General features: G+C 34.8%; 1 protein-coding gene across 1 annotated transcript in view; it reads left to right on the top strand.

Moving 5' to 3' along the window:
• LOC109595919 (potassium/sodium hyperpolarization-activated cyclic nucleotide-gated channel 2) overlaps window positions 1-12703 on the top strand; it is a 116574-nt gene that overhangs the window by 97240 nt on the left and 6631 nt on the right. Inside the window, exons 4-9 of the mRNA XM_049961954.1 lie at window positions 549-712; window positions 801-937; window positions 1687-1824; window positions 7298-7396; window positions 10433-10582; window positions 10656-10874. Of these exons, the coding sequence (XP_049817911.1) occupies window positions 549-712; window positions 801-937; window positions 1687-1824; window positions 7298-7396; window positions 10433-10582; window positions 10656-10874 (907 nt within the window). The remainder of the gene's footprint in view (window positions 1-548; window positions 713-800; window positions 938-1686; window positions 1825-7297; window positions 7397-10432; window positions 10583-10655; window positions 10875-12703) is intronic.

The raw sequence follows: 12703 nt of genomic DNA, 5'->3' as shown, positions 1-12703 counted from the left end.
GCAAATTGGCTTGAATGAACTGAAAAGACTCCCAAATTTAGATGGGAAGTGAAAAGATCGTCTTGCCAAATAATCGACACCCTAACACACGTTGTGGTTTCAAGAACTATCCGAGCATCAGCCGTTCAGCGATAGCTTCACCCACACATCATTCTTGCAAAACCCACATGTTTACCTCACCGATGTGCATTATTAACAAGTCGGCCCTAATGCAACGTTATGTGGCCGAAACTGGAAGCAAAGCAGCCATAAAATATGCAGTTTTCCTTCCACGAATGTTATTAGCACAGTGTAGGCCAGTCTGGAAGTATTCTATTCTTATGTAAAGTCATTGCCGTTTTGGGGACGCTACGGCCTAATCTAGTTAAGACTTTATGTCGACGCCACGTCCCCGTCTCGATCCACGTCCTGTGAAGGACAAGCTAAAATTCCTAGTTATTATCATGGAGATTGCTGCATTTAAATACACCCACTTACTTTTTTTGTGCCGTTGGTGTATTGAAATATTGAAACTACGGTGATCCTGAAATGTGCTTTTTTTGTTGCAGGTTTTACTGGGATCTTTGCATGCTGCTTCTCTTGGTGGCCAACTTGATTATTCTACCAGTGGCAATAAGTTTCTTCAACGACGATTTGAGTACCCGCTGGATTGCCTTTAATTGTCTGTCCGATACGATATTCTTAATCGATATTGTAGTAAATTTTAGAACTGGTAAGTAACTAACTACAACGTCCGGTTTATTTTACATATCCTGCGATTTTGTAGATAGTTATTTACAGGTTTGTTACATTATTTACAGGTATTATGCAGCAAGATAATGCAGAACAAGTGATATTGGACCCAAAATTAATAGCTAAGCACTACCTGAGGACGTGGTTCTTCCTCGATCTTATTTCGTCCATTCCTCTAGATTACATTTTTCTAATATTTAACCAAGTAAGTGGAGTTTAATTTTATTAGAGCATTCACGCAGACTTATGTCAAACTGACAATGATTTGACATAACTCTGGGTAAAATAATCGGTGTTTATAGCAGTGCATCATTGGTGGGATAGTTGGTGTTTAGCGATTGAATTGGAAGCAAGGCCGATACTTACAGCATTTAAGAAGACTTTGCGACCTTTCTTTCAGTGACCTTTTAAGCAAAATCAGAAAGGAATTGCTTGTACAAAACACTTTCTGATCGAGGATCACCTTTAGATGGTGCATTTTGGATATTGGTGTTAATCACTTCTTAGGAACTTTCTAAATGGGCATGTTCACCAAGTAGATAATACATAGAAGGAACTGTTCGTCAAACATTGTTGTTACTTTGTAGAATATAAATATCTAACTGTAATTCACCCCATAACTAACAACTTTAGGACGGCTTCGTCCAGATATGTAATCCTATTACATACTAAAAGATGATGAGTAAACTTAAATAATAATCCTAGACCTCACTAGAGTTTCCTAAAAAGATTCAAATCAGCTGTAACAGTTGTTCGAGGAATGCATAAAACAAACGGAGTTGATTTGGAGCTTTCCCCTCACATCTTGTACATAATTCCCGTTACACCCCTCCATGAATGTCGTACCCGAACGTCCGATACTGCTCTGCGGAATGCCTATATGTCTCTCTTGTAGATCCGTATGTCTGTGTAGTTCCCCGCAATTACCTGCGACTCTCAATCAAACTGTTCCAGGATTATGGCGACAGCTTCCAGATCCTCCATGCGGGCCGCGCCCTCAGGATCCTGCGGCTCGCCAAGCTGCTTTCCCTGGTCAGACTGCTGCGTTTGTCGCGTCTGGTGCGCTACGTCAGCCAATGGGAGGAGGTCTATGTAAGTATTCGGGCTGAAGCTTTGATGGAAAGGGTTATTTTTGTGATACAGACACCCATGTATACAGGCGCTCATCGCTTTCACGCATTGTGGACAGTCCATTTTACTTTTTTATTGGTCTGTTTGGTTGGTTTTTTGGTTTGGTTTTATATATGAATATTTTTTTGGTGGTGGTGTTGGGATTTGATTAGAGGGCTTGGAAGATGACAGTTTTTATTTTCTTCCTGCTAGACTATTTGAAAGTAAGTCTTATTATTTTCAAATGGAAGATAATTGTTCTATTGAAAAGTACATTTAACACTTGTTTAAGTTTAAGCTAATTGGTTTTTGATTACACACAATTTAGTATACCAAGACTAATAAATTGTTTCCATTTGAAAACTTTACCATAACTTTATTATTTTAACTAATCGTAGATATGATACTTTTTTATTAACCTTTAACACACTACATTTCTTGAAGAAATCACAGTTTCTCAAATCCCGACACGTTTGTTTATTTTATTGAATTCTAAACTATTTTTATCGTCTATGGGTCCAGCTACATTGCTGTTTAAAAAAAGTATAGGTTTATTAAAACTAAATTGTTTCACCATCCATTTCATACCAAACTACAAAAAATACACCGCTTCAAAACACGGTAGATATAAAAGTACTACTGTTGAAAATGATCAAAATTGGTTCGTCATTGGTTTATTCATTTATATAATGAATGATGTTACGAATTTGATACACACATTATATCTAATGTTATTATTAATTGTGTGTACGGTGTTTATTTATTAATTAATTACAATTAATGACACCTAATTAAATATTTATCACGTTTGAACATTTTCACATAGTTTATCAGAGATTCACATGTCTTACAGATTTGTAGCATCATAACAATCAATAACCAATTTGGTTTAAGTCATCCTACGATTAAACGAAGTGTAAATTTATAAACAAACTTTTATCAATTCAATTCCCAGAAAACTTGTATTAATTTCGGTGAAACCGCTTTTAAAAATTATCTAATCGGGCGTTATACAACATTAAAATGTTTATAAAACTCATCGCTTATCAAGAATCGGCCGACACAAAATTTGAATAGTCATTCTAACTAGTTAACATGAGATTAAATCTTACGTTTTTGAGTACACAGTATGGGGGGTTTAACGTATCATGTCAATATATCCAAAAATATGATAACAAGCGATAGTTAAACTGTTCACAGTCAAAATTACGTTCGGATATCATCGATATGTTATTTTTTTTGAAAATATGTTTTAGTTTACTACGAACTAGAATATTCTAGGCTATATACATAACTAATTTGATGATAAACATAAAATGAGTAATTTACAATTTGAGATAACCCGGAAAAAGTGATATAATATATTAACCATAAACTTATAACCTACAACGACCCTTGATAATAAGAAATGCTCAGTAATTCATCAAATATAAATTATAGATACATAAAACCAAAAATAATTTAGAATTCATACAATTATGATAAGTATAAGTTACTTTTGTGTTTGAATTTTTCTTGAATTAAGCAAAAGAAGAATCACTTTTTATCATTTTCCAATGAAAATAGTCGTGCATGTAAATCTAAATACATAATTTAGGTGATATACAAAGCAAAATGGACTAAACAGAATGAGTTGACATTCAAACAAGTGTCTACACCGATGATGTTTGGTCCGTTTTCCGATTGTTCCTAAGAACTGTGTCGAAATTTGGTTTAACTTGACTAATAAATCGATTAAAATGGCAAAAACCTGAAAATGAAATATAAGGAAGCAGGATATATTGCGAGCTTTATGCTTTCGCTATAAGGCTATAAGCTCCAATCGTGCTTGGAATGAGGCTAAGTTTTTATGCAATTTTTCAGCACCTTGTCATTGTTACCGTTTCGCACTTTCCAGCTTACAATATTGCCTCTAAATTAATCACGTTGCAATCGGAGATGCAACGAGAGCAGACAAGTTTCCAACTTTCAGGCAGGAACAAAAGACATGCACAACATGCATATTTTCAGACTTTACTTAACTAGTTTTTATTTTCTACGAGGATGACGTCATTTGTGCTGTTGCCGAAATGACTTCATTTTTGGCCACTAGAAACTGAATTAATAGGATAATACTTTTAGACTCTTTTAGATTGAATTCTGCACAATTTAACTGACCTACACTTCCGTTGTGCATGAAGCTTCTCTAAAACAAGATTTATTAATGAACTTATTATTAAAATGATGAACTAAAACGAGGTTTACTCGCCTAGTAGAAATTTCGCTTTCTATGAAATTAGCCTTGTTGAAGATTTTCCTTTTTCCTTTTTTACGAACGCCAACGAACAGGCCCAATAATGGCTAAGGTCATTGTTGATTGTTATTACCGTCTGAATTTAGTTACTAAACATGATATATTGCCATAAAACATGTTAGTGAACGTTCGATTTACTGAATTGTATGGTCACTGCTCAATTTTTTCAGGACATTTTGGCTATTTTGTGTATGTATTTCAGCAATAGGCTCAGTCAACAGTAAAACATATGGATGGTATTTATTTACCAGCAATTTTTTGCACAACAACATATGGCCCATGTAATTAAGTTATATTACAAACGTTTCTATTGTTCAGTGATTTTTGCGTCACACCTCCAAACGTAGGTTTTAGTAATGTTTATGTAAACACAGTGCAATGTGCATATCCTATGTTAATAGATTATTATCACTATAAACATCATCATCAACAAGTATTCAGCTAATTAATTAGACTGTGCCGTTGGAACATATGGCAAAACATTTATTGTTGTCAATTTTGGGCACTTGTTCAGACAGGTTTTATCAGTGCACCGATGTCAGAGACAAATCCTCAAAGTAATTAACCGAAATGTCCTAAATAACAAACAGTTTACGACACCAGGACATGTTTTGTGGCAATATCATTTGGGTTGGAAATAAATTTGACCCTCGATTGGCCAGTAATGTGGGCTGCGAAAAAAACATGAGAGTATTTGGGCTGCGCAGATACCTATGTACCAGCACCCTCCCGGTCGCCAGGCGGAGTACGCCGCCGACGGTACCCCAATCCTACCCCCCAGAGACAGGACTACCGAGGTGCTTCACTATTCTATTCTCTGTACTGTCTGTCTGGTCTGTCTGCCTGTCCTTAAATTAATTTATTGATTTTTATGTTCTTGTGTTCAATTGTGTTGTTTATTTTGTTATTTTTGATTATTATTATTGAGTTGGTTTTTTGGCGCATTGGTGAACTGTCCGGTTGGAAGCCACGGCCACTTTGTGTGAACTGTCCTGGGATAATAAAACTGCGTATGCCGGTGATTGCGTTTATCGATGTTGTATCATCGTTCAATTTTATGAGTGCGGTTATCGCATTTCCACTTGTAATTTTTATTTGAACAATCGGATTTCCTCATCTCACAAAATACTGTTTTAATCTATTTATCATTTCACTGCCGACAGTTATCTTTACATCACACAACAATGCGGTTAATTAACAATTTATTATGTTATATCAACGGCCAATCAAAATTTAAACCACGTTTGGCCCTTCAATAATTAATTAGCTTCAATACAATTCACGCTGTGCGTTGGCAATTAAGCCGAACACTGAATTAGTAATTAACTCTTTGGATTTGGTAAAACTAATAAAAGTATAAGGCTGTGACTTCAATCGGATGGTTCGATTTGGTGCTATGATTGGTGTTAGCGCGTTAGTTCGTTGTGAGTAGTTTTTAGCTCCCGAGTTCGTTAATCAAGTGCATTTTATTGAACCATTCCACTCATCATGAATCGTCCAAATCGAGTACGAACTAACTTTTAGACTGTGCCAAAACGACTCGAGGTAGAAGAAAAGCAGTCCTTGTTTCTTCCGTTCGGAACGTTGCTTGATTGATTAACTTAAACTTTCAATGGCTAAAAATTGCAAAGAAATTATTTTCGGTGGCTACCGTGTCCCCTGTGTTTTTTTTTGTACATAATTGAGTGTTACGTTAGGCTCTGAAGTGTATTTTAATGTTTCCTCCTCTCACCTGAACGACTTTGCTTCACTTATTTGGTTCTTTAACTGCTGTTTATTGTTTGTTTTCGATTTTTGGGCTTTCTTTCTTTTGTGTTCATCTTTTTCGGGTTCCCTTTAATGCGTGTGTTCGACGTAGGGGGTTAGCCGGAATTTTTTATGAGTATGAGTTCATTTTATAGAAATTGAAATTTCTACTTTTAGACTCCAATAAATAATATTTAAACGCAAGGAACCAGATAAGTGACAACCATAATATCTGCATTAAAATACACAGCAAATTCACAGCCCCATAATTTTATTTAGCACGTAAATTACATAGACTAGGATCATACATTCGTATTTTAGACAAAAATACATTTCATTGTGATACCATCTCTGCTTAAGTAAGTTATTGTTGTTCATTGTTAGTTATAATAGACATTCCAGTTCCACATATATTATTGAGTTTTCATTTGGTATGTATATTAATTGTACACAATTTCAGGGATACATTTGTAAATATAAACAGACCTAACTTTTCTCTCTTCCACTCTCATTTTCAGATATTCATGACGTCTTCGTTTGTTTTTTTATAATTTTCTTCACCTTATTTATTTCTTCCTTGCACCTTGTTTAAAATAAATGTGTACTTAAATAATTAAATAGACTAAAACTTAATGATAGCCCGGTAATTGGGTATAATGTAGTAATTTAGTTGATTTATTGTACAGTGTCCATGCACTAAAAGTTACGAAGCTCTACTCCTTGTTGAAGACGTACTTTTCCACCAAATAACCAATAAATTGATGATTATGTAATAGACTCTAGGCTAGTTCATAAATGTCAATAGTTATTTTGGATTTTTCTGTTCTGGAATTTTATGTCTGGAGGATCACTATTTTCGTCTCCAGTCAGCTGTAAAGTTGACGGAAACTGATTATTAAATATTTGCCGGATCCTCCGGAGGATTTTCTCCTCAACCATGATACTTTATTTACAATCATTTGCACTTCGTCCACAAGATGTCTCTAGATTTGTTGGGAGTTTCTGTCTTTTCTTTTGACTCCACGTCAAAGTATTATTTGTGATAATTAAACCGTTGCAATGCTTCAGCACCCCCACACGAAAATAGACTAAAAAAATGTTGTGCATTGACACTGTATGTAAAAACCACTAGATATTTGTTAGTTGCACCCATAACTTTTGTTTTCCACTCATCCGAGATCTGTTGAGCATGCGCTCTGTCCGTGTCCGCTTAAGCACTGCACCACACTGTTCTCTTTCTTGAATTAAAAAAAAAAAGCAAAAAAAAAAAAAATGATAAAGAAAACAGAAAGAAACTATCAACAACAACAAAAGAAAACTGTTTTTTTTACTAACTCCTCTCTTATTTAAGTCGTTCTTCTGGAACTTAGCGAGCCACGCTTTTTTCTACTACCTTGTGTTCTTCGCTTTTTCTAGATCTTGCAGAATCTCCAAAAAAAGCGAACGGAAAGAAGGGGGCGCCTAAGCTCGGACCTCAGCAAGTTTAGTACAACCAAAAGCAATCTCATCTTTAAGGTAACCCGCTTCTACCGGAAACCGCTTGGCATTTGTTTATATTTATGCGCATGTTCGAACCGCGGCGCCTCGCTTCCGCAACGAGTACCACCGTTTATTGGACAGCCCAATATATATACCTATATGTATATAACAACATACACACGACACCCACACACTTATACCTGTCGATCGATATTTTTCTTGTTCCAGACGAAGCGAGTACTTTAAATCTCATAAATTAACTTCCGTCACGTTCCCACAGGTTGGTTTATTAATAACTTGAGGTTGCTTTGGGCCGCCAAGGCTGATTCGCGGAACGCACGTGCACCAGGTGGACTTTGGGTTCCGGTGAATCCGAAACAGCAGGAATGTGCCAATTACGTTGGCGCCCTGAAATAAGTCGAGGCTGCCGTTTCGAAAACACAAAATAGGCGAACGGATAAATTATTATTTATTGGCCGTTAATTAGCGATCTGATAAATGAGAAACTGCTCGTCATCTAATTATGTAGAACAACTGTGTCTGATAATTAGTGTAACATTAGCCGATAATGAATAAGCATTTTTCCTAATTATATCAACGGCAATGAATTATGAAATCTAAAGTACTCCAGGAACAAATTTTCCGTCGATGTGCTTTCTGAGGCATGTAACACTTCCACACTGTTGTTTGGCGCATTGCAGGAACACACATGTTCACTGTGCTTCTTTTATAGATTTTATTAGAGAGGTTCAGGCATGATTTACAAAAATACGACATGTAAAAATGCGTTCGTCGCAAATCTTTTGTACATAGTTTCGGGTTTAATTCCTCCCCCTTTGCAGGTAAGTTCTGTACATAAATGGCCAAAATTTTTCAGTGTTTATTTTTTATGTTTTGGGTCACGATGAGATTACAGTGTAATTTAATTAGGTTGTAATTAATTTGACTGAAATCACTTTGTGGATGGAATTGTCATTTATTTTTATTGCCGTTGGCCACATAAATTTGGCCATAAAACTTAATTGAATATTAATCAAATCGAGTAAGTTGCTCCGTACAAAAATAACTGGAAATGTGGCTCCAAAATGTTTGGTGCAATATAAACACGAAATTTGAATACTTTATGAGATAATAGGAGACTAATTATAAACCTATAGGTCAACATAATTCATGTTGATTATACATTAATATAGATTATAACAAATACTTTTGATATGCAAATAACAAATATTTACATATTAATGGTTACATCATCGAAAATGATTGATAAATCTGTATTTGTATGATTATCAGAACAACTTAAACTTAATCCCACCCAACGTACAAGAAGATTTGTTTTCAATTTGAAAAACTAACTGCGGTGATTCAATTCCACATTGAAAAATACCTACCGTATCCGGAACAATTCCGGTCATAAAACACGAAATAACGTGCAACAAACGAAGTATTAGCGCGACGAATTTCCTACAGATATATTTCACCATCCTAGGCCGGAGAGTTAGAAAAATTTATGATGCGGATATGTCGGGCAATAGAAAGCCAAATTGGTTTGATGAAGGATTTCGTGTTTTATTTCGTTTCCATCAAAAAATACGCCGCCAGAAAACCTTAAAAATGCATGGTGTCTATTTTTCCGGGCGGTGCATTTTCCTGTCGGATCCGTATGTGGTGACGTTAAACCGTCGAAATCGTAAACTTTTAAATTACCGCACGAATAAAAACTTATTTATTGTTCGGATTTAATTGGCGTACCTGGGTATCACATAAATTCGGTTTCGTTAAAATGCTGGTGGAAATAAATAAAAACAACTTGACGTTGCTTAGGTCAAATCTGTGATGTGCATTGCCAAATCTGTGGTAAACATCCTAACATGAAAACAATGTGGAGATATTTTAATTGGTGGGAATAATGAGTGCACCGCAACAGTACTATTTTTAAAAAAATATTATCATTAGGCATTTATGCACTTAATCTAACAATAATATTTATGCTTTTTAAAAATAATTGATGGTTATTTTATAAAATACATTTAAGTGGTTGACGTCAACACCAGACGTTATCTTTAGATTTCCGAAAATACTTTTCCCAGAATTCTTTGAAGTTATGGCAAAAATAATATTTTTCCTAAATTAGCCCAGAATGATCCTAGTAAATTTAAAAATTTTATGTGTATTTGTTGTTTTGTGTATTTAAGATGTTTAATATTTTTGTAAATCAAGTCGTTGCATGCCCAAATGCAGACAAACCTGAAAAACGGTAATAACAGTACATTCTGCATGTACAAGATACAATATTAAATTCGGAAAGGTAAGTTATGATCCACTTAGAGGAACATATAGTAAGTTTTTTGTAGACCGATATTTTTTGTAGATGCATAATGATAAACCATTAACTCTAAAATCAATATTAAAATACAATACAAACATCGCTTTTGATATTATAGTTTTAGAGGCTTTTTCGAATTGTTTTTTGTTTCGTTATTTTAAGGTGCTGGGTACATAGATTTATTTCAATGGTAAATCACACTGCCCTACCAGGTTTTACAACACAACGCTTAAATATGCCGGACAGTTAAAAATATCCTAGTTCATTTTGTCTGGCCCTTATTATTGTTATATTTTTGACTGACCCGGTGTATGTTTAGCTTAAGCTTTTTAATTTTTTGAATTCGAACACTGCTTGGAGTTGCTTACAGCATTTTCGGTTTTTTCGGCTCCCCAAAAAATGACAAAAAGGAGAGGTTGCTTTTCTGTTATATTTTTGTATTTTTGTAACGTTACACCTTTTACAATTGATTTACAGAGGTTTATTTTGATTTCCAGCTAATGCAGTACAATATTGAATTTTGTATGGTTTAAATATTTTCGTAGAGTCTAATTTTAAAGCAATTCAAACAAGTGTTTAATTATTGTTTAAATTTCCCAATCACTTCTTGGATTTGCTCAAGTTTTTTTGTGTAGCCATAATGTTGAGCAAGTCTAAGAACCAACTAAATACTTGTTTCGAATTATCCGGTACGCTGGTGCTGTTAACGATAAGCATTGAGATGAATTTTTGATGTGGTGTTTCAGTTTCTGAATATGGCTAGCGTATTCATGAGGATTTTCAACTTAATCTGTATGATGTTGCTGATTGGTCATTGGTCAGGATGTTTGCAGTTCCTGGTCCCCATGCTGCAGGGATTCCCATCGAACTCTTGGGTCGCCATCAATGAATTACAGGTAAATATGAGCAACAGAATTACCACCATTGTGTGAATTATCGGATTAACCCTTTCATTTGTGATTTGTTTAGGAGGCATTCTGGCTGGAACAGTACTCGTGGGCGCTGTTCAAGGCCATGTCGCACATGCTGTGCATCGGCTACGGCCGTTTCCCGCCCCAATCGCTGACAGACATGTGGCTGACCATGCTGTCGATGATTTCGGGCGCCACATGCTACGCCCTCTTCCTGGGCCACGCAACCAATCTAATCCAGAGTTTGGACTCGTCGCGGCGCCAGTACCGCGAAAAGGTAACTGTGGCTCTAGCTGGCTGCGGTTTTGTGTGTGCCTGTGTGTGGACTCGAACCATGCAACCCCGTCTGGCATGAGACGACGGGGCGACGCTACGATTGGCGGCGGTTCATTTGGGGGTTCAAAGCGTCTGAGAGTTTATAAGTTTTGGTCTACTATTTTATAACTAGATACTTGAACTCGATGCACTTAATCATCTCCGAGACAATGCTCAGTTAATTTGTTAAAAGTTATAACTTGTAATAGACTAAAGCCGACAAGGATGTTGTTTGATGATAAGCTTCTGTCATTGCGAAGTACTAGTACATGTTAAAATTAAACAATAATCACTAAATATGTAAATATCTGCATGATTTATTACATACAATGTTCTTTAATAATTTCAGCACATCCAAATAAGATAACTAACTAAACCCATTCGAACTGGTTTATCACAATATTTGTACGATTTTAATTTGAAACTCTCCATCATCCTTAAATAAACGAGAATCGGCTTAGCAACCCCCAGACCGTCGCCTATATGATTTGATGCCCGCATGCACATGGCCCAATCGTTAATGAAGTTAACGCCTTATGCATTTTGCTTTTAAATGTCTGATTTATCGGAATAGGAATTTAAAGAATACCAAACTGTTTGTGGGATAGAACTTCTGTGTTTTATGTTGTGTTTTTTGTTTTTTGTTTTTATTAGTAGCTGCACTTATAGTAGAATAATCGTTTGTTTACTGCATCGAACGTCTGACATTTTCAAGTTCAATTCAAGCGATTGAATTGAGCCTCTTTATCACGTACACGTATATGAATAGACCATAACCACAGCTCTTCTTTCTTTCATTTATTTTCTTCCCGCTGTCAGACAATCGATTTAGTACAAAACCATTTACAGTTTGGTCAAAAATCATTCTTTTCTGTCTGTCTGTTTAATGCCCACATTTCATTTCATTTAACACTATAATGATGTAAATAAACCGTTAAAATTAAACGATCATTAACAACAATAACACGACTAATAGGTGTATAAAGTGTATGAATTATATGGATAATTGCATTTGAGTAAAATTGGATGATACTTGGAATGAATTGCATTTGGTTGAATGATCAATAAATTTAATTAGGTTTAATGTAATATTAGCGATAATCAGATGGAATAATTAAAATAAACTATTAATTTTCGAATTGAATAACCTTTGAATATTAAACAGTAAATTTAAAGTTAATCACGTAAAAAGTAATAAAAGGGTAATATAACATCTTTTTTATTAAAGTTTTTTAATCAGATCATTTAAAGATCATGCTGATCAAAATTTAAGATGAAGAAATTGTTGTCTCTGACTGGAATATCAATAAGTTTTTAATGTTTGTAACCTTGAATAGTACTATACTATTTAGGACAATATCCATTTCATTAAAAATTTCACGATAACTAATATACATAAACATTGAGATTTAAATTTAAAAATGACTCATAAAGCAGACAAGATAATAGATAGTACTTCAGTTAATCGGTAAGTGTTTGTTGATATCATCTTATATAATATTTAACAATGGTTTAGAATGTTATTTTTATTGTTTAATATATTCCGTTTTAAATTGTTTCTTATTTACGTAATAGATTGTTTTGAGTAATATATCACTTATTTATGATAATTGTAAATGCTCAGAATATACAATATATGATTCGCTCAATTTATAACAGTTGAATAATTTAGTTGAAACGTTGGGGACAACAATTTCAGTAGATCATTATGGGGTCAATGGACACCGACATTTTGCACTCACGAAATCACATCTCACAGCACCCGGTAATAGTAAACAAACTCGTACAGAG

This window comes from Aethina tumida, chromosome 1 (assembly GCF_024364675.1).
Source record: "Aethina tumida isolate Nest 87 chromosome 1, icAetTumi1.1, whole genome shotgun sequence".
NCBI classification, from domain to species: domain Eukaryota; kingdom Metazoa; phylum Arthropoda; class Insecta; order Coleoptera; family Nitidulidae; genus Aethina; species Aethina tumida.
This window is presented reverse-complemented; position numbering and strand designations above follow the sequence as displayed.